We start from the raw sequence: 21,890 nt of genomic DNA on the forward strand, positions 1-21,890 counted from the left end.
TTCCACACCATTAGAGTTGGAGCTCCATTCCCCTCACCCCTCATGCACATATACACACATCCCCATGTCAGTCTATTTTGTTTTGTAGCAGGTTTATTTTCAGCACTTCCGTCTTTTTTGCTTGGATACCCACATGTACACCATTTTCTCATAGGCAAATTCAGCCCGCAGAAATGAAATATTAATATCTTTGAAAGGCCAAAATAGTCTATGAGAACAAAAGTTACAACCATATCATATGTGTTACAATCATCTAAGATAAAGCACAAAAGGAAACATCCTAGATCCTAAAACAATCCCAGTAGGAAAGGTAATAAAGCTGGTACGCAAGTAGGATACAATCTCATGTTACAATTGTAGAATGAGGGTATGGTAATGAGGAGGACACACTAAAAGGAGGGGCAAAAACGATAAGTCATCCTATGAACTCTCGCATACCCCGCTGCAGCATAGCATCAATCTCCTCCATGGTGAAAAGCCGGGGAGGTCTCACCTGGTCTCGAGGGACAAGACCCTGTATCCTCATGTGTGCACACCGTCTATGCATAGATCTCCAAGGCCAAGGACGTCTGGAACAACCAAGCTGGTCTATGGGGTAGTTTTTCCAAATCATCTCTATGGTCCTCTTTGTAGTTCTCGAAGAGTGCATGTACTACTAAGGAATGCAAGTAAAATCTTCTTGAGTATAATGTCCAATGCTACTCCTTTGCTTAAAGGCACATTGGTCTCTAAGCTGGAGATTTTTGGGTCAAGGGCCATGTGTCCGACCACCAAGCTACCCTAATGAACTGATACACATACTAATTTTTCTCTCAATACAAAGAATAAGGGGCTACTACAAATTGCATGTTATGGCCAACCTATCTCTGTTCTCTTGGTGTGTGCTCCACATCTGTGCATGCATCTTGCGTGCTTCAGAAAGTGTTTCCTTCTCTGCTATCTAGCTCTTTATGAAAATGTGGCTAAGTGTCTCCACTCTCTTACATGATGTTTGAAGTGTCCCGTTTTAGGAAATGTAAACACAGATCTCTCGGAATTGATGAAACCGTACAACAAGTGTCGTTTTCTAGCGACTCAAGGCACTCTTTTAGGCCATGTGGTTTCTGCTTAAGGGTTAGCCCTTGATTCTGATAAGGTTATATAGCTATTATGTGCTTGCCTGCTCCTATTAGCTCTAAGGGAGTTCAGAATTTTGTTGGTCATATTGGGTATAACTTGCGATTTACTAGGATGTATTCACATACAGATTGCTCTCTTACTAGGCTTACTAGTAAAATAGCACCTTTCCGATGGACGCAATCTGAAGATCAAGTTTTCACCTATCTTAAGAAGCGCCTTAGTGACACTCCTATTTTGGTGGCTCCCAATTGGTCCAGCACATAAACCATGTACATACGGATGCAAGTCTCAGTGTTGTGGGTATAGTGTGACACAATTGAGTAAGGAGTATAATATGGAGAGGCCAATCTATTATGCAAGGCGACTTCTCACTAAAGCAGAGCGGAACTACAACACTACAGAGGGAAGGTTCATCTATAGTGTATGCTCTTCAAAAATTTTGGCACTAGTTGTTAGAAGCTCACTTCATAATCATTATCCTATGAAGTACCTATTAAATAAGCCTCAAATGGCAAGAAGGGTTTGGAGGTGGTTGCTGCTGTTTCATAAATTTGACTTTGATATTCTCCTCCGAGTATGCAAAACACATGTGATGGTTGACCATTTGTCTAGAGTAGACTCTACAGAGCCAACCTCTGGAATTGATGATGACCTACTAGATGGTTTTCTCTCTAAGGTAGATGTTACCCCTGAGTGATACACTCATGTTCTCCAGTTGCTCTCTATAGGTCCTTTTTACCTGGAGAGCTTAGCCCTTAGAAAAGAGGTGCCTCCTCCTCAAAAGCAAGCCATTCACTCTCATTGGGGGTCGCCTATACAGGGATGACCGAGATTGAATTTTGCGAAGTTGTATCAGTCCCCACGAAGTCTAGGCTATTCTAGATAATATAAATAATGGACTCTTAGGTAAGCATTACCTTGGCCATATCACTATTGAACGTATACTACAAAGTGGGTTATGGTGGCCCTTCATGTTCAAAGATGTGGTGCTTTATGCTAAGAATTGTGACACCTGCTAGAGATGTGCTCTGAAACCGACCCGTCAAGCGAACCGTTTGATGGCGATCAATGGGGCATAGATTTTTTTGGCACTATCCACCCTACTCCACATCTAGATCAAGCCAAGAATTTATTGGTGGCTATTGACTATGCCACTAAGTGGACGGAGGTTGAAGCAAAACAATGCACTGCAACGATTGTGGCAAAGTTTATGTATGAATACATTTTCTGTAGATATGGCGGTCTTTTAGAGGTTATAAGTGATAGAGGTTCTCACTTTGTGAACGAGTTGTTGGACACTATCTTTTAGAATTATCAAGTGATGTACACGAAATCTTACTCCTATTACCCTCATGTAAATGGTCAGATAGAGGGCATAAATAAAGTGCTATTGCCTTTTCTCAAGAAGACATGCTATCTACATCCTCATAGGTTTCCTTAGGCTATCCATGGGGTGTTGTGGGCCTATCAAACAACTTCTTTTTTTTTTTCCGAGAGAGAGATCCTTCTATTAGCTAATGAAACTGCCCATAGGGCTATAACCACCTCTACTAGAGAGGGCTACAACAATCATAAGGGGAGACTCAACAGCATATGTACAATGAGGCTAAATCAGGAGATGGGAGGAGGGATAGCCACATAGGGGGACGGTAGTGCCATCTGAGCAAACCGTGGACCGTGGTGAAGAAAGGCCCAGGGTGCCAAAGTCGAAGGAATGCCTCTCTACGCTCCCACATGCGGTCAGAGCTGCCCTGGAATCTCGCGAACTGTCCCTTGAGAGTATGGATCATCTCTAGCCAAAAATCTTGAACAGTCTCCCCTGGTGGCATAAGGCAAGCCTCAAAGATGCAGAAGTAGCAGGCCCGCGAGATGAACCAAAGTGCCACGCCACAGATGAGCTCCCAACACACGTCTCTCTCACTACACCACATCTGTGGAGTAAGCGCTGTAGCAGGCTAAAGTGTAAGTCGACCCCCCTGTATCACGATCATCCTGTTGTGGAGGATAGCTCAAATTGTACTGCAAGGCCCGTGAGAGTGGACCAAGCAGCTTCCCCCAAGTGTACTGCCGTGCTGTGGAAAGAGTTGGCATCAGTCGAAGGACCCGAAGCCAAACTTGTTGTGCCATAGGGCAGTCCCAAAGATAGTGACATTGACTCTCCAAAGGATGGTCACAAGCTACACATGCTGCCGAGAGGCCACTATGTACAAGCCAGCTTCCCATTGTTGTAGCTCTATGTGCAACCAGCCACTCGAACAACGTGACTCGCCGCAGCTATGTGGTGTCCCACAACCTCACCCAAAAAGCTGTCAATAACTCAGCTGTGAGACCCTCCTCCTGTCAATGTGGTGTTGCAGCAGGACGAGCCTCTCTGTGTGCTGCTAGTATGTAACGTCCCAGTCGAACAGTGTACTGAAAGAAAGGGAAGCCTGGATGGTCGGCTGAGAAGAAAGGGTCCCTCCAAAACCACTCTAAGATCCCACTGCACTCGTGCCAGTGGACAACTCTCCCAAGCCCACAGCGTCAGTTCTTACATGTTTGCCTCTTGATTGTGTATTTCATGCTAGTGTTTTAGCCTTTTTCGTCTTTTGTCAGGTCAGACTTTTGGATGTTCTTAGGGTATGTATGTATACTTTTTATGTATGTTGGACGGAGGTCATTAGAGCTGATTTGTTTACAGATTCATGCACATATATGAGATATATTGCTACCCATGTGTAGAGAGGTTTGGCAACTTTAATTGAGCTGCTTCATTAATTTGATTAGTGTTTTTTGGCTGAAAAAGCTGCAGCTTGCTATCTACATTTGCATCAATATCTAGAGAGAATTAACAGTGGATGGTCCAAATGTTTGATATGGATAACTTCTGGGTTGGATGTTGAATCTGACGCAGGTGGTGGAGCCTCTCTTTCTGTTCGCTTTGATATGGTCAGCGGGAGCAACTTGTGATAATGACAGCCGTACAAAGTTTGATTCTTATCTTCGGGACAGCCTTGCTGATTTACATTTGGAAAAGCCACCACCGGATGAGCTGGATGTTTTTGGCTACTGTTTTGATCAGAATACTATGGATTGGGTTGATTGGATGCAAACAATCCCTAAATATATCTGCAACCCTGACAAACCATTCTCTGAGCTTATTGTACCCACAGCTGATTCAGTGAGGTCAAAGTATGTGCTGCAATCGTTGATAGAGATTGGCAAACATGTATTATGTGTAGGAGAAACAGGGACTGGAAAAACTCTCGTTGTACAAGATAAACTTCTAAATGACTTGAACCAGTCATTTGTGCCTATTTTTATTAATTTTTCTGCTCGAACAAGTGCAAATCAGACACAGGACCTTATAGATTCAAAAACAGAAAAGCGAAGAAAAGGGGTATATGGGCCACCACCAACGAAGCGGTTTGTTATTTTTGTAGACGATTTGAACATGCCACAGAGAGAGAAGTATTTTGCTCAACCACCCATTGAAATTCTTCGGCAATGGATGGATCACAAGGGATGGTATGAGAGAAAGCCACCTTGTGCTTTTCGCACCTTGGTTGACATCCAGTTTGTGGGTTGTATGGGCCCTCCAGGAGGAGGCCGTAATGTAGTCACAAATCGATTTTTGCGCCATTTTAACGTCTTGTCTTTCAATGAAATGTCTGATGAGAGCTTATTTCTTATATTCAATACCATCCTGGATGCAACTCTATTGGCCAAGTTTTCTCATGCGGTGCAAGAAGTTGGTAAGAACATTGTTACTGGAACAATTGAGATATATAACTCTATCAGGAAAGAGTTGTTGCCGACACCTTCAAAATCACATTATACATTTAATTTACGAGATCTGAGTAAGGTGATTCAAGGTGTCCTTCGAGCTGATCCTAAACATACGGAGTCAGAAACGTCTATAGTTTCCTTGTGGCTCCATGAAGCAATGCGTGTATTTCAGGTTTGTATCTTTACTCTACTCATATAAGATTCTGCAACATTTATGTTGCCAAACCTTTATCCTTTCGTGAAATTCGTATAAATGACATAGCATTTATCAAATGGTGTGGTTTTGTGGATAAGCAACATTAGAAGACCAAGCATTTATGTAGGCATGCTGTGTATGCGTGTGGCATGCGAACTTTTGAAAATGTTGTGTAGACATCTACAAACTTAATGTCTAATAGAGGGGGGGCGGGGTAGCAATTATTTAGCTTTACTCTACCCATACTTTCGTACTCAGCTCCTTCAATCTCTTCGTGATTGTTTCCATTTGGGAGACATTGAGGTTTTCTATGATTGTTTCTAGCTTTTGACATGGCTTCACCCATTTTTGTGCGCACTTGGTCATGTACAGATTGTGTATTTAGAGAGACAAATGAAATGTTATGTTAACGTCTTCAAAGGCCTATGTGAGAGAGAAATGAAATGAATGTTACATTAACATCTTCGAAAGGCCAAAATGATCTATGAGACCGAAAAGTTACAACGTGGTGAGTCTGATACAATGTCTGAGTACCAAAAATAAAAGGTACTGAAAAAAGGGGTACTAAAGAATCCTAAACTGCTAGATGTGAACTAAGCAGCTAGCTGGAATTGTGTAGATATGGAGGAGGGGGGGGATTGGTGAAAGTAGTGACTGAGGGCTAACATAACACAATGTGGGTGGGTGGGTGTGGGGGGATATAATGGGTAAGAGCTGATACAAAGGCTGTACAAGATGAGCAGGGTGTACAATCCTCAAAAGAGCTAAATCACAGGAGATCCATCATCGGTGGCTGGCGGATCTCATCAATCTCCTCCATGGTCAGTAGTCTGATCGGGTGTCGTGCATGTCGGACCAAAGTGATCCGAACCCTCTCGTGCAGCCTCCGTCGATGCTGTGTATTCCTCCACAGTTGTGGCATCTAGATCTCCCTAGCTCGGTCGCTCTATTGATCAGCGTGCCTCTCGTGTGAGGAGAAAGTGAGCTCTGTTGTGGTAGATGCTCCTCCAACTGCCCAATGTCCGCTTTAAAGAAGTCTGCGATCCGTCTCTAAGCCTGGCTAGCCTCTCCTCTCATCAGGATCTCTCTGTGTCTACATAACTCGAGCAAAAACAGTCCCAAACATCTTTGGTCCTCATACCTTATGACTCTAGAGAGTGGTCCAAAGCCCTCTCTGAACAGGCAACGAAAGTGGCCTCATATCTCACAGTAAAGTGGGTAGTGGCATGTGAAGTGCAACTCTGTCTCAGGCCCCATGTGACATAGGGGTCATGTCCAGGCCTCTGTTGGTACTCCATCGTATCTACTAGTCTCGATCCGCAACTGGATCCGGAGCTGGTGTGAAGATGTGCGTATCTGGCCAATAGCACATCCTATCCCATGAGATAAGTGGGTGTCCATGTATCTGGGCCTCATCACAAAACCATCCTCAGTAAGCTGGAGATGATGCTCTCTATAGAAATCCATCTTCGTGCCCAGCTCCCGTGCCAGTTATATCCAAGTCCTTCTGGTATGTAGCTGAATCAAGTCCTTGCGGACTGTGTAAGAGACGGAGAGGGTGCATCCAATAAGCACTGGAAGGGGGGCAATCTGTCCATGTTGAACCCATGTATCTGAAACCATGATGTCATCTCCCCATACCAGCATGTTGTATCTCCATGCATAGCTAACTGTCGAGAGGACTCCAATGCTAGGCACTAGTGGGGGGGGCAGTTAGCTCTGCTCAAATAATGTCATGTGGTATTGAAGCCTTGGCTCTAATAATCTGTGTGATTATAAAAACGAGAGGCTTCTCCATGTCTCCCCATCCATCAGTGCGGCCCAACCTCCCGTGATGGTCCAATGAAGGTCCCCATATCTGAACTCCATAGAGCAATGCGGAAGCCATCAGAGTGTCAAAAGGCAAGAGCTTCATCTGAGGCTCCTGAAATTGAATCTGTGAACACATCCTCTCCAATCCACCCAATGTTGCATATGCTCTGGTCAGTCTAGTCTCTGTTGCTCTCCTCAATGAAAATGTTGGTCCACTAAAGACCACCCCAAGGTAGGTGTAAGCATATTTATACTCTCATAGCAATATGTGAATGCGGGTACTGATCTCCTGGTCCACTGTGTGGTGGTGTTAAACACCATAACCTTGGTTTTACCAAGGTTGACGGACAAACCACTATCGTGGGCAAACCTATGCAAAGCATCCAAGTGACGTTGCATCCCTTCCAGAGAGTCGGAGATCAACACTACTTTATCAGCATATTACAATAGTGGAATCCATGTCCTTGCCAGTTGTGCACCTCTATCACCCTCTCCCTCAACAATGGGATCCACTTTCTTGCCTGCTGGGCACTTCTATCATCCCCTTTGTCAATGTAATCAGACACCTCATCAACGTACATATCAAATAGAGTAGGAGACAATGGGCAACCCTATTTCACCCCAATAGTGGAGTAAACTAAATCAGATACCCCTTCTTGAGTGCGTACATGTCCCATCATTGATCTGTATAGAGCCATAATCCCCCAAATCAACACTATGGGCACCCCCATCTCTTGCAGTCTGCGCATGAGTCGAGCTCTCGGTACCATGTCAAATGCTTTGCGGAAATCCACAAAGCTGCAATAAATCCGTCTCCCATGTGACCTGCCCTCCTCAATGATGGCTCTGAGTGTCAGAATATGATCAAGAATGGAGAAACCCCTCCTGAAACCGGCCTGACCCTTTGCTCGTACCCCCCCACTCTCTGCCCAATTACTCAACAGTTGCTCAAGAATGGATGAATACAACCGTGGCAATGTGTGTCCAACCATAATAGTACGGTAGTTCCCAGGCTCTATAGGATCGCTTGCCTTGAAGATATGCACAGTAGTAGACAACCTCCAAGTCTCAAGTAAACCCCTCACACATGGCACGATTAAATAACACTGCAAGAACCTCTACCAACATATCCCTAGCATGTATAAAATGCTCCGCTACTAGACCATCATGATCACATGCCCTCTTGGTCGTCATCCTATCAATGGATCTCTTTACCATCTCAGTGGTAAAGAAGGTGCTCGTAGTTGGGCCTGGCTCTGTAGGATCTGAAAGGGGGTCCTGTCCAGGAACCGTGTATAACGATGTCTCATACTGGCCCCACACATCAGGGAAGTAATCACTAGGGGAGGGGAGTGCTCATGAAAGGGTCGCCATGCCTCTCTTGAGTCTCTACTTAAGAACAATGTTACAAGTCTCGCTGTCACAAGATGGGCACCACATGCCAATAGAAAAGAACAAATTGAACAGACTTTTAGCACTTCATTAACAACTGAACTGAGAGAGAGAGAGAGAGAGAGAGAGAGAGAGAGAGAGAGACAACACACGACACGGAGTGGCGGGATTCCACCGCAGAGAGTATTGGCCCCAAACCATGGCGCCCCTTCGGTATTTCTTTATATTGCATCAACACAGTACAAGCCGGTACTTGAGACTTTGCACCTTCTCTAGGAAGCATGCCAGAGAATGAGCCCTAGCCTCATATTTAAAGGCCCTAGGCCCCAAAAGCAGTTCTACATGAAAAGCCTTCAAACTCAAAAGCTTTTGGTCCAAAAGCAATGGCAAAAAGTTGCCAGCGTAATTTACAGAAATCCGTATAGCTTGCCACGTCATCATGCCAACGCAATTTTCGGAAATCTGCCACGTCGTCAGCAGCTACGCAATTTTCGTGTGTGCATGTGAGTCCTTCTTTATTTTAATTCTTTATGTCACTTGGGGCCCCATCGGACGGGGTCCCCATAAGTTGGTAGGACTTCTTCTGTTACTTGTTCTTCTTAGGGTTTAGGCCCCTCGATCGGCATCTGTAAGTTGGTTCCATTCTTTAGGCTTTGACACGTCAGCAGTTTGTGACATCTCCCCTTCTTGAAAGAGAGTAACTCTCGTCCGCGATTACAGCATATCTGCAAAACAACAAGTTAGCTCAAAAATTTCCGAGGGTCATTCCGAGGGACAATCAGTTTGCTCTTTTTGTTAAGGAGTTAGCTTCTCCTTTCGGCTGTTTTGATCAAGGAGTTAGCTTCTCCTTTCGACTCTTTTGATCAAGGAGTTAGCTCTCCTCTCGTCCAGATCGGAACTCTTGATATTCCGGCATAGTAAAATTAGCCATCACACCCAGACCGTACTGATCCAGTGGTGTCTTGATGCACCAAAATTACATACCCATGCAATCTCATCCAATTAGGAATATTCAGTAATTGACACATCACACTGCAACACAAATGCTTACATATGCATGTTACAAGACAAAAAAAACAGTGCCGCTGAGCACTCTCCCGAGACAAACAGTCTGCGGTATGAAGCTACTCAACGACTACCTCGTCACTCCCCCGCAAATAACCTAAAAAGGTCCGGGCCATGAGCTCAGAGGACTGTACAACCAAACACTCCCCAGACCGCAATCTGCGTCGTCTGGAGGTTCAAGCATACAACCAAACGCTCCCCATGCATCGGCCTGCGTCGTTCGGAGGTTTTCTAGCATACAACAGAACGCTCCCCAGGCATCCGCCTGCGTCGTTCTGAGGTTCAAACAATACCAAAACAGTATTTCTCACTTCTCCACCCGGGAGTAAAATCACCAACCATTGAAACCAGTATTAAAACCAAAGTCAAACAATTCAAATCAGCACCAAGACAGGTTCAAAACAGATACCATTCATTTCAAACAAATTCCAAACAGGATCACCAAACAAGTTTCAAACATATTTCAAACTTAAAAAGCAATCTCGACATCAATCGAGCTCGAAAAGTCGACTCACTTTCCATCCTGAAACGTGCACCAAAAAACTAGGGTTAGGTTCATTCCATAGGGTCGTAGCCGAGCACAACATGGTCCATCAGCTCTTGGACAAACAGTGTTTCTTTGGCGGTGATGGTAGTCTCAAGATAGTAATTGCACTGGACCTCCAAGGTCATTTGATCGTGAAGAGATATCTACTGGGAGATGTCGAGAAACTTCAAGTTATAATCTGCTAGGGTTCCCATGGCAAGCATTTTAGAATACCCCACTATGCCAGAAGTTGCACTCTGAAGGAAGATGTCAGAAACCATATAACTTCGGGCAAAATTTTTTCTTGAAAGCTTGCCAAGTTGTTGGAAGTGTGCGGCTTGGTAGCTATTGACATTTGCATGGTACTGTCTCTGACAAAAACAGCAGCTCGAAACAAATCTTGGATCCTTCTCTTGCAAGTGATCTTAATGGCTTATGCCCTGTAAGACATGAGCGGTGAAGACCGGAGCGCGCCCGATGAACTTTGGAATTGCGATCTTGCTGTGTCTGCTCTTTGGTAGGACCGGTATGCTTTCAGAAAAGCACACGCTTGATGCTTTGATACCACTGTCACAAGGCGAGCACCACGTGCCAATAGAAAAGAACAGATTGAACAGTTATTTAGCACTTCATTAACAACTGAACTGAGAGAGAGAGAGACAACACGCGACACGGAGTGGCGAGATTCCACCCCAGAGAGTATTGGCCCCAAACCTTGGCACCCGTTCGGTATTTCTTTTTTCCGAGAAAAAGATCCTTCTATTAGTTACTGAAACTGCCCATAGGGCTACAACCACCTCTTCAAGAGAGGGCTACAACAACCATGGTGGGAGACTCTCCCAATGAAAAAACCAGCATATGTACAATGGGGCTAAATCAAGAAATGGGGGGAGGGAAAAGCCACACAGGTGGTCGGTAGTGCCATCGGAGTACACCCTGGACCATGGTGTAGAAAGGCCTAGGCGCTAGAGTCGAAGGAAAGCCTCTCTGCGCTCCCGCATGCGGCCGGAGCTGCCTTGTAGTCCCTCGAGCTGTCCTCTGAGAGTCTGGATCAGCTCTAGCCAAAAATCGCGAATAGTCTCTGCTGGTGGCAAAGGACGAGCCTCAAAGATGCGGAAGCAACGGGCCCGCCAGATGAACCAAAGTGTCAGGCCACTGATGAGCTCCCAACACTCCTCTCTCTCACTGCACCACTCCTGTGGAGTAAGCTCTGTATAGCAGGCTGGAGTGTAGGTCGCCCCTCCTGCATCACTATCATCTTGCTGTTGGAAGATAGCTCAAACTCAAGTGCCGGGCCCGTGAGGGTGGACCAAGCCGCTGCTCCCCAAGTGTACTGTCGAGCCGTGGAGAGAGCAGGCATCAGCTGAAGAACTCGTAGCCACACCTGCTGGGCCGAGGGACAGTCCCAAAGACAGTGACGCTGACTCTCCACAAGACGGTCACAAGCTGCACATGCGGCCGAAAGACCACTATGCACTAGCCAGCTCCCAACTGCTGTAGCTCTATGTGCAACCAGCCACTGAAACAAGGTGACTCGCCTCGGCTGTCTAGAGTCCCACAACCTCTCCCAAAATGCTGCCAAGAACTCAGCTGTGAGACCCTCCTCCTGCCAATGAGGTGCTGCAGCGGGGCGGGCCTCTCTCTTTGTGCTAGTATATGACGACCCAGTCGAACAGTGTACTAAAAGAACGGGACCCTTGGATGGTCTGCAGAAGAGAAGGGATCCCTCGATAGCCACTCACTAGGATCCCACTGTACTCGTGCCAGTGGACAACACTCCCAAGCCCACAGCCTCCAATGTCCAGTCTCAAGAGCTGCGGGGTCAGGATCTATGACACAAGTCCTCCCACAGATGCCCACTACTCGGATCCTCTGAAAACAGCACTCTGCCACATGTGGGGCCTCTACTGCACCTTTCTGAAGGCGTCCCCCTCTCTGAAGCTCAAAGAAAAGGGGTGGAACAATCTCTGAGCAGGCCCTGCTGACTGAGATGAGAACCTCCAGTCGTGTGAAGGCTCCCATCCACCTAGGTGCTACTGGCTCGAGAGGCGTGAGCCACTCAGCTGGAACTGACTTTGAGATGTCCTGGCACATGCTCTGCACCCCTCTCATGCCCTGTAGAGCTGGAAACCCTGCACCTCCTTTGACAAACCTGTGAACTCTAACCAGTCACCTAAAGAGCGCACTGGACCCGCTGCCATGGGACCCAAGGAAACATGAGGCCGACTACTGTAGCAGGCTACAGTGTCACTGCTACAGGACACAGTTACAGTTAGTACAGTTGGTTTGGTCTGTTCACATTAAACGGACACTCTGGGCAGTGACACGTGGCAGGGATACGGATGGTGGCCTAGTGGACATGTGGCCAGGTCACACTTAGTTGGCTGACATTTATGAGCCGTTGGTGGCTCTTTATGATTGTATATATGAGTAGTAGCCGTTGAGTCATTATCATTATCTTGTACGTAGTCGTCGCTGCCATCCCTCCTCCGTTGGAGCCCCAGACTCAGAGGGTGGCTCTGCATGTGTGCGCTTGTGTCTCTGTGTGTGTCTGCTGGCCAGCCCTTGCAGGCTGGGGCTGAGGCTGTGGTGTAGGTCGAGGCCTCCTCCGTGGACAGACCTTCGCTAGATGGCCCATCTGTCAACAAATGAAGCACATGTTCGGGAGGCCCGAATACTCCACACTCTGTCTAAACCAACTCCCACTCACCCAAGGCAGAAGAATAATCTTCGGGAGCGTGTGAGTGTCTCTGACCAAAACGCGAACTGAGGGAATGCGAGCCGCCTTGGCAGCTACTGAGGCTGCCATGCGCGGTGTCTCCAGGACAGTCCCAATGGCTGAGCCGATCCTGGACAATAGTGGTAGGTACTCCCTCCTCAAACCCGGAAAGCAGACAGAGATGGGGATGTCTGCCTCCTCTACTAGAACGTCCGAAGCAGGGTCAAAACCATGTCTCCACTGTCGAAGGTGGGCTCGTGCTGCTCGGATGGTCAATGGACTCATGGCAATGACCTTGGACGCCATCTCGAAGGTCTCAAACTCAATTTGATAGTAACGTCGTCCGAGTATCTGTACGTCCAAGATCTTGCCCACCTCTGCGAGAAGGCGGGCCTGGAGAAGGTCACGCAGCTCTCCTCTGCTAGGTCGGGTGCCGAGAATCTTGCAGATGACAGAAGTCGCATGCAATCGCTCTACCTCTGCGGCTAGGCTCGCTCGCTCTGTCGGCGAAAGAGCAAGTCGAATGGTGGACTCAGCGGGGTCGGGCAAGGGGGCTTCGAACAAGTCCCTCTGTGGCGGAGCTGGAGCCTCCATCTGTGTCTACTGCTATGGCGAAGAAACAGGTGGTGGAGAGAATCTGCAACCGAGCGCGCCGAGCACTGCCCAAAGAGATAGTGCTGCAAGAGCCAATTGCAGGAGACTTCGGAGACAAAAGAAGGCGGGGGGGGGGGGGGGGGGGGGGGGGGGGGGGGGGCGGATTTGGCGGGCAATGTGCGGGTTCTCAAGAGGCACCGAAGTGGGGGGGATGGCGGCGCGAAAGGGAGGCAGCGGGCGGGCTGGGGGCAGCGCAAAAAGGGGGCAGCAGGCGGGTATGCGCAGCAAGGGGACGGGCAGGCTGGGCTGCCGCGCGCAGGGGCTAGTGGGGGCGGGGGGCCGTGCTAGGGCAGCGGGGGGGGGGGGGGGGGGGGGGGGGGGGGGAGGGGGGTTTAGCGATGGCGCAGCAGGGGGGGCGGGGGGGGGGGGGGGGGGTAAGCGAGCGCGTAACTCTGTGTCGTTCGGTATTTCTTTATTTTTCATCAACACAGTACAAGCCGATACTCTAGACTCTGCACCTTCTCCAAGAAGCATGCTAGAGAATGAGCCCTAGCCTCATATTTAAAGGCCCTAGGTCCCAAAAGCAGTTTGACATGAAAAGCCTTCAAACTCAAAAGCTTCTGGTCCAAAAGCAATGCCAAAAAGCTGCCAGCGTAATTTACAGAAATCCGTATAGCCAGCCACGTCATCATGCCAGTGCAATTTTTGGAAATCTGCCACGTCATCAGCAGCTACGCAATTTTCGTGTGTGTGTGAATCCTGCTTTATTTTAATTCTTTATGTCACTTGGGGCTCCATCGAACGGGTTCCCGTAAGTTGGTAGGACTTCTTCTTCTGTTACTTGATTTCTTAGGGTTTAGGCCCCTCGGCCGGCATCTGTAAGTTGGTTCCATTCTTTAGGCTTTGACACGTCAGCAGTTTGTGACACTCACTCCATCTAGGCCAGGTAAGCTCGCTTCTTCCATCGCACAAGGCGTCGGGAAATGATCCGAGATTGTCTGTAAGTGATGACTCTTAAAAGGAGATCCCTTTGAAGTTGGGCTCTCATCTCTTTGCATTCCTCATCATACCAACTATTCTGGGGCATGCTCTTAAACTGCCACCTCCGATCCGGCTTAGTGTATGGGTATGCCTCTGATGCAGCACCATGTAGTGTCATGGTCAGTAAAGTGGTGCAGTCCTCCACTGAGAGGCCTGGACCAGTTGTGCATAGACGATCCCAGATCTCCTCTGTATTTACTAAGTCAGTCTGGTGTAAATGTATAGCGGGTATGTGACCTGCCTCCTGATGTTTGGGCTGTACTATACTGAAATGAGATGGACATTGTCAAGAGAGCATGATCCACTGCAACGCCCACTGGTCTGGCTCCCACTGTGAAATCCTGAATGCAAGGAATAAAGCTTGACTGTGTCATAACATAGTCCATTGTATTGGCCCCATGTCTGTGGAAAGCATGTAAAACCGGCTGCTCCAGAAAATCGTTGTAAGCTATTAAGTATGGCTAACCCATGTTTAGTCATCATCTTCGTGAGGTATCTCCCATACTCCATTTGCTCTCTGTCATGTGAGCATCTGTCAAGCCTCAACTCACCTACATCCAGTTCTCTAAGCATCTCATCTGAAGTGTCGTAGAAGATCGTCTAAAATTTGCCCCTTCAGGCATTGAAGTCCCATGGGAGGATGATATCACCATCCCTAAAAACTCCCATATATCATCATCTAGTATAGAGAAAGGCAATTGCCCTCTGGATACAGCATATACTGACGTATTGGGCGGGGGGGAAGTAACATATGGCAATGTATAGAAATCGACCTGTGTCGGCTCTCAACCTCACCCACATGTATCTAGTATTATCATCTCTCCGTACAATATGTAGTATCGGATGTAGCTCTCGTGACTGTCCTGTGGGCTGTCTCCCATCTATATCCCACCACATCTGGCATCAACTGTCCAAGGGCCTGGTGAGTCTCTGAGAAGAATACAATGTCCATGTCTCTGAAACTGTCCTCAAAGGCACCAACATCCAACCTCATAGAGCCATTACAATTCCAAGAAGCCATCTTCATTGTGGTCCCATAGGTCTCACACCGTCATGTAGAGCGCTGCTCTCCAATCACCACCCGACCATCTATGTAAAAGGCCATCTTTCCCTTCTCTCTTGCTGCTTGAATCTCTGGCATTACCTCTCTCGTATGCGCAAGCTGTGAGAGAGTGAGGTCATCTCCAAGGAATATACCCGTTTTCTTTAGTGTAGGACGCCTCTTCAAGAAGTCCTTTGCCTCCATGGATGGGAAACGCATGATTAAAGCTCTCTCGTTTGAAGTCTCCCCATTTCCTTGTCTCTTCTTCCCTGCCCTCCATGCCTTTGTATGAGTAGCCTCACTACCCATCATGCGGAGCAGTTCTTTGACTTCCCCTTCCACATCATCACGGTCTTTTTTCGACCGGTTACTCGTACATGCAAAGCTCTAGTCCTCCTTCGCTGCTCTTCTTCTAAAGTCATGTTGATGATTGTAGGAGTGGGGATAGATGTGGTTTCTTTCCCTTTCTTAGCGACTTCTATCCATTTCTCGGCCTCATCCGCCTTCTTCTGTGTCTTCGTGATCACATCCATCCACGAAGACGTCTTTGCCACATTATGCTTCTCTTCCTCTTTGATCATCCATACCTGCTCCTTGATGACCTTGATTTCCTCTATCACCGAGGGTTGGAATTCACCTTCCTCTAGTCCACTGTTTGCTCTATCAACAAGCTCTTGCTTGAGGGTTGAGACCTCTACTTTGAGTGCATGTGAATCCACCTTAAGTGCTTGTATCTTTGTGTGCAAGTCCTCTTTCTCCTTCTTCCATTGCGCGCCTTCGTTGAGGAACGTTTGAAGAAGGTTGGCCTTCTCCTTCCACCATCCTTCCGTCTCTGCTTTCCATTCCTTCATCTCCTTTTCCATTTGTGTTATCCGCTTGTTTGTAAGCATGAAGAGAGAGAAATGAAATGAAATGTTATATTAATGTCTTCAAAAGGCCAAAATGACCCATGAGACCAAACTAATACAAAATTGTGAATCTGATACCATGTCTGGGTACAAAAAGACTAGAACAAAATTACTACTACTACTAGAATCCATCCTCATCTGCACTCTGGATGTCGAGAGAGTATGGCTTGAATCCTTTGCTGAATGTCAATCCTTGCAGAACACCAAGACCTTTGCCATTCAGCCTGTTTCCACCTCCCAAGGACACTTCATCTCCATTTTTTTCCAATTTCCGTGTTGTCCCTACATGGCAATTCCTCTACAGCCTCACCTGCGCGTCGCAAAGCCTAACACTACCTAACCCTACTACATGTAGCAGAAGCAGCAGTGGGTTCTGCTTGGCAACTTTGATATTGCTTCTAGACTTTGAGAAGGCTTATAACCTGGTGGATTTGAGCTTTCTTGAGGGTGTCGGCTTCTCAGAGGCTCAGGCGTTTTTCAGCACTTTACTCCACTGCTCACACCCGGGTGTTGATTGCAGGAGGGAGAGGGTAGAGGTTTACATTGACAAGGTCTGTCAGAGAGTGCTGCCCTCTTGCGCCATTCTTGTTTTTGTTCATTGCAGAGGCCTGGAGCAGTTATATCGTGGCTTAGGAGATTGAGCTCAAAGGGCTACACATGCCTATCCATAAGGATCTTTTGGATGGGGAGTTTGCTGATGAAATTGCACTGTTTTTGGATGGCCAGGAGGCCTATCTTTAGATGGGCCAGGAAGCTCTTGAGCCATTTTGTGACGCTGTGGATGGGCTGATCAATTGGTGCAAGATGGTTGCTTTTTGGGTTGGTTTGTCACCCACCCCGTGATGGCCTTTGGAGAGGGATTTCTTGGATTTCCCGATGGACATCAGTGCGATAATTTTGTTGCAAGGTCAGTCTTGACTTGAGACTAGAGCAGTACATTGTCCCCCCCCTTTTAAGAATTAGGAGGAAGTTGCTTCATTGGAGTTTGGAATGCCTTTATTTGGCAGGGAGGATTGAGGTGGCCAACAAGTGTGCTTAATGACAATGTGGTACATAACGTCGTGCTGGATATTCTCAAAGTTTTGTATAGGCCAGATTCAGAGGCTAATCATGAACATTTATGGTCTGGGAAACCTGCATGCGCCAAGGATGCCATGGAGGTCATGACTCATCACGTTACCCACCTTTGCAGGGTGGATTGGGTCTCATCGACCCTACATGTCACAGCCAGGCATTGCTAGGGAAGCCCATTGTTCATGGACTCCCGGGCGGTGAGCCTGGGAGGAGCTTCTTCTGGCTAGAATTTAACTCAAGATCCCCTAGGCGGGGGCCCATGGCGACCAGAGACACAACGGATTTTCTTTTAGGTACACAGAGTGGATTGAAACGATGATGGGAGGACAGATTTGTTGCAAGTATTCTGCAGAGCAAGGAGCTCCTCATCTTTGCCGGACAGAGGTCTAGAGTGTTGTCTTCTACAGTCTTGATTCTAGGATTCAGTTTGCTCGTTCCTATTTTTTTTCCTCCATGCATTGTTGAGCCTCGACATCTCCCCAACACCCACTTGTATCGCATGCTGGTACTTGGTCTGAAGCTGAGGGTACGGCCAGCCAGACACTATTAATGCTACATCGTAAATTATGGGTTCAGAATAGAATTGAGCTCATCATGGTTAGCTTTAATGTCTACTATTGTTCACTACTATCTTGTGTCTTAGTTTACTTTTAATGTCTGCTATTTGTATGGTCTTAGTCTCTTGCTATCTGCTAGTCTGCGAGTGAGATTTCATTCCTACTGCAGTAAGAAGCACCCACACTAGAGAGCACATAGCACATCCACACTTTTCCTTCTACATTGGCCTTGTTAATGTTCAAAAACAAATTTCTTTTTCGTTGTGTACCTTTCTTAAGAAAAATTGACTGTATTCAGCTGTGTGTGTGAGCAGGACCGCCTTATCAATGAGGAAGATAGACTTTGGTTCTCTAATTGCTTGGCAGACCAGCTAGAGAAGCAATTTAAATTGCAATGGAATGAGGTGGTCACCACGGATCGTCTTTTGTATTGTGACTTTTTGACTCCTGGTGCAGAACCGCGAATATATGAGCAGGTGTTTTGCCTCCTTTGAGATGCCTTAATTTCCACACTGACATTGTGTGTCTATATGTAAAACCAAACATTCGATAGTAGAGTGCATACTCATTGTGGGATTTCGAGTTTTTTATGGTTGCTGCCTCAGGTCATGGACTTTGTAAAACTTTCTCAAGTTGTTGAACAGTATCTGGAAGATTATAACAGTGTCACCAGCACTCCCATGAAACTGGTGATGTTTCTTGATGCTATAGAGCATGCTGCACGAATTTGTAGGGTTATACGGCTCCCTCTAGGGAATGCGCTTCTTCTTGGAGTTGGTGGTAGTGGTAGGCAGAGTTTGACGAAGCTTGCAACATTTATGGAGGACTTTGAGTTATTTCAGGTAGCATTTTACCCAGTCCGGTATTCAACAACAAGTGAGACAGGCAACACTTCTCAACAGAATTATGAAATTTTGGATTGGAACTGCAGATTGAAATCACAAAAGGGTATGGAAATAATGAGTGGCGTGATGATTTGAAGCGAATGCTACTTAAGGCTGGTGTAGATGATAAGGAGATGACTTTCTTATTTTCAGACACTCAGATTGTCATGGAGTCTTTTCTTGAAGACATTAACAATATCTTAAACTCAGGAGAGGCAAGATTCTGCCTTCATCAGCTCCTTTATATTTGGGTATAAGAAAGTGTTCATATGAACATTTTTTATCTAGAGATAGAGAGAGACTTCCCATCCCCCTCCCCTCCCGAAACCAAGTCAAAAAAAAAAGAACTTCTTTCATCCCTTGGCACTTCATCTCTTATGCATTGCCTCTCATCATTCACTCATACTTCCACCTACCCATCCTAATATTCATCACCTTTTATTACGTGTGCATATCATCTATGCAGTTTATGACATTCTACTACCAAAGGCTCATTAGGCAGAATAAGGCCCAGCCCCATTTCCATTGTGTACTGCTTCATGGTTTTTGATAAATGTGCAAGTTTTATCTCTCTCAATGTAGGTCAGCAAGGCACCCTATGCTTTGACGAATTTGGCATTGAAACTCTCACTTGTTTTAAAGGGGCGTTCTGAGGGAGGGGCAATCTTGCCCTTAAAAAGATGCACTTATGCATCGTCTACAGTTAGATTGCTTACTGTTGAACACAATTTTTGGCCTTGTCTACCTTCTCTTGAAGAGCCTTTTTCTCGTGCTCAAATGTCTGAACACAAATCATAACTTCACAAAATGACACAGTTTTAACATTGCTAGCAACAAGTATACAGAAAATTTGGAGAATTGTGAGTGCTGTTTTAAAGATAGATTGTACGCCTTCAGGTTCCAAATATCTGGAAAAATGAAGACCTTGACCTTATAGCAAATGCAATGAGACCTTTACTACAACAAAAGGGAATCCCTACAACAAAAATTGCTCTTCAAACTACATTTTTGAGACGCGTACGTCAAAATCTTCATGTTGTCATTTGTATGAGCCCTATTGGTGATGCAATACGGACAAGATTACGGATGTTTCCCTCACTTGTCAACTGTTGTACTATTGACTGGTTCCACGAATGGCCTGAGGAGGCTCTTCGATCAGTAGCAACAAATTTTATTGCTGGAACACAGCTTTTGGAAAACCAGCTGGTAATGGAAATACGCTGTTAATTATTTTGTTTGGCCACGAAAATATTGCTTAATTTTTCCTTTTATCTACTTTGGCTGTATGAGGCTGTTGATTCATTGTCTGATTTTACCATTGTTTTGCAGGTCTCAGCAGTGGTTGAGGTTTGTGTTTATATTCATCAATCAGTTGAGCGCACATCCAAAGAGTTCTATGAGGAACAAAGGCGTCATGTGTATGTTACTCCCACAAGCTACCTTGAACTTCTTCATACCTACATCAAACTCTTGGATGAAAAAAGAGAAGAGTTAGGTCAGCTTAAGGGTAGGCTTGAAGCTGGTTTGGACAAGCTGGAAACAACTGCAAAAGATGTTGAAGTGATGCAGAAGGAATTGATTCATCTTCAGCCTGTGCTTGAAAAAACTGTGCAAGAAGCCAATGAGATGATGTTGACAATCTCGGAGGACAAAAAAAAGGCTGATGTTACAAAGCAGGAGGTATTCTTGCATAGTTGAAAATCAAATCAAACTATCAAAGAGTCATAATTGCTTGTTGCTTTCTACTAGTCAACACAGGACAGAAAAGTAGATTGTTAGACAACATATCTACCCTGGAATATGCCAACAAGGCAAGACTTATGTTTGAAGCCAATATCAAATGCTCACCCAAGTCTTGGGTGAGTGTATGGTATGGTGGTACACCAGCAACCACAGTTTGCAACGGTAGTTACCACCACTAGCAAAAGAAAAAAGGAGCAACAAGTAAATGAAACCTACAGTGTGATATCGCATAGAAAGGAAGTGAAGCATTAGCATCAGCAGATGAGCGCAATACTGAGCATAGAATGTAGAGTTCTTAAAAGAAGAAAGTAGATAGATATTAGCGCACACTATACCTATGTCCAGGACATGGGTATTAATTCCACCTCATCAAGCATACATTCAGATGCTAGCAAAAATAATGAAGCTCTATTTTACAGAAATGTGGAGTTACAGTCTACATTATTTGAGATGAGGTGAGGAATGGTTAGCCTAGATGGGAATATGCACCTTACTTGTGGTATCCTACCTAAAAATCGTCTACATCGTCATCAACTCGTCGAAATAGGCTTCCAAGGGTTTTTGTATTTCCTTATTATCTCACTCTAAACTGCAGATTAAGGCAGTCAAGATCTTGAAATGATGCTTTGATTGTTGATTTTTCTTCCTCCTCAAAAGTTACAAATTTCTCCTTAAAAGAAAACAGGCTAGAACAGCGCATTGATGCTAATTCCTTTGTTTGGAACCAGGTAGCCAAGCAAGAAGCAGAAGCCAATGTTCAGGCAGCTCAAGCAAAGGCCATTGCAGATAGTGCTCAACGAGATGTTGACCAGGCTATGCCTGCTTTGGAAAATGCTCTTTCATCACTAAAGAACTTGACAAAAGCTGACATTGTTGAAGTGAAATCCCTGAAAAATCCTCCAGAAGGAGTCAAAATGGTTATGGAAGCCACATGTATAATGTTTCAAGTTGCCCCTAAAATGGTGCCCGATCCAAATAAGGTATGTATCTTCGCAAAGTTTTACTCACCGTTCTCTTTTGGTTGTATTCATCTGCGTTCAGATCTGTTATTGATTGTAATGAGATGCGTTTCATGTGACAACACTTCCAAAAAGAGTGAGTTTTAATTACTTCTTAGTGCTTAATCAAGTTGTTATTTTTCAAACTGCACAAATATGGAGGTGTATTCAAGAAAGATCTTTGGATAGATCCCTCGGGTTTCTTTATAAGCTATTATCACAAGTTTTCACTAATGAGTCTTTTATCGCAACACTGTGAGCAGTTGGGCAAGAAGATACCAGATTATTGGGAAGCTAGTACAAAGATGTTAACTGATCCTCAAAAATTTCTAGACTCATTGTTACAATTTGACAAGGACAACATATCTGCATCTACCATTGAAAAAATTGAACCATACATTCAATCAGAATCCTTTACACCAGAGCAAGTAAGAAGCATATCCTACTGATGG

The 21,890-nt window shown here is 45.8% G+C and overlaps 1 protein-coding gene across 1 annotated transcript in view; it reads left to right on the plus strand.

The window, feature by feature from the left end:
• Nucleotides 1–21,890, plus strand: part of LOC147452380 (uncharacterized) — a 283,958-nt gene that overhangs the window by 162,223 nt on the left and 99,845 nt on the right. Inside the window, exons 28-35 of the mRNA XM_086518094.1 lie at nt 4,013–5,059; nt 18,128–18,289; nt 18,419–18,655; nt 18,745–18,912; nt 19,595–19,903; nt 20,027–20,377; nt 21,169–21,420; nt 21,702–21,866. Of these exons, the coding sequence (XP_086374220.1) occupies nt 4,013–5,059; nt 18,128–18,289; nt 18,419–18,655; nt 18,745–18,912; nt 19,595–19,903; nt 20,027–20,377; nt 21,169–21,420; nt 21,702–21,866 (2,691 nt within the window). The remainder of the gene's footprint in view (nt 1–4,012; nt 5,060–18,127; nt 18,290–18,418; nt 18,656–18,744; nt 18,913–19,594; nt 19,904–20,026; nt 20,378–21,168; nt 21,421–21,701; nt 21,867–21,890) is intronic.

Source organism: Adiantum capillus-veneris, chromosome 8 (genome assembly GCF_014529385.1).
Source record: "Adiantum capillus-veneris isolate H3 chromosome 8, ASM1452938v2, whole genome shotgun sequence".
NCBI classification, from domain to species: Eukaryota; Viridiplantae; Streptophyta; class Polypodiopsida; order Polypodiales; family Pteridaceae; genus Adiantum; species Adiantum capillus-veneris.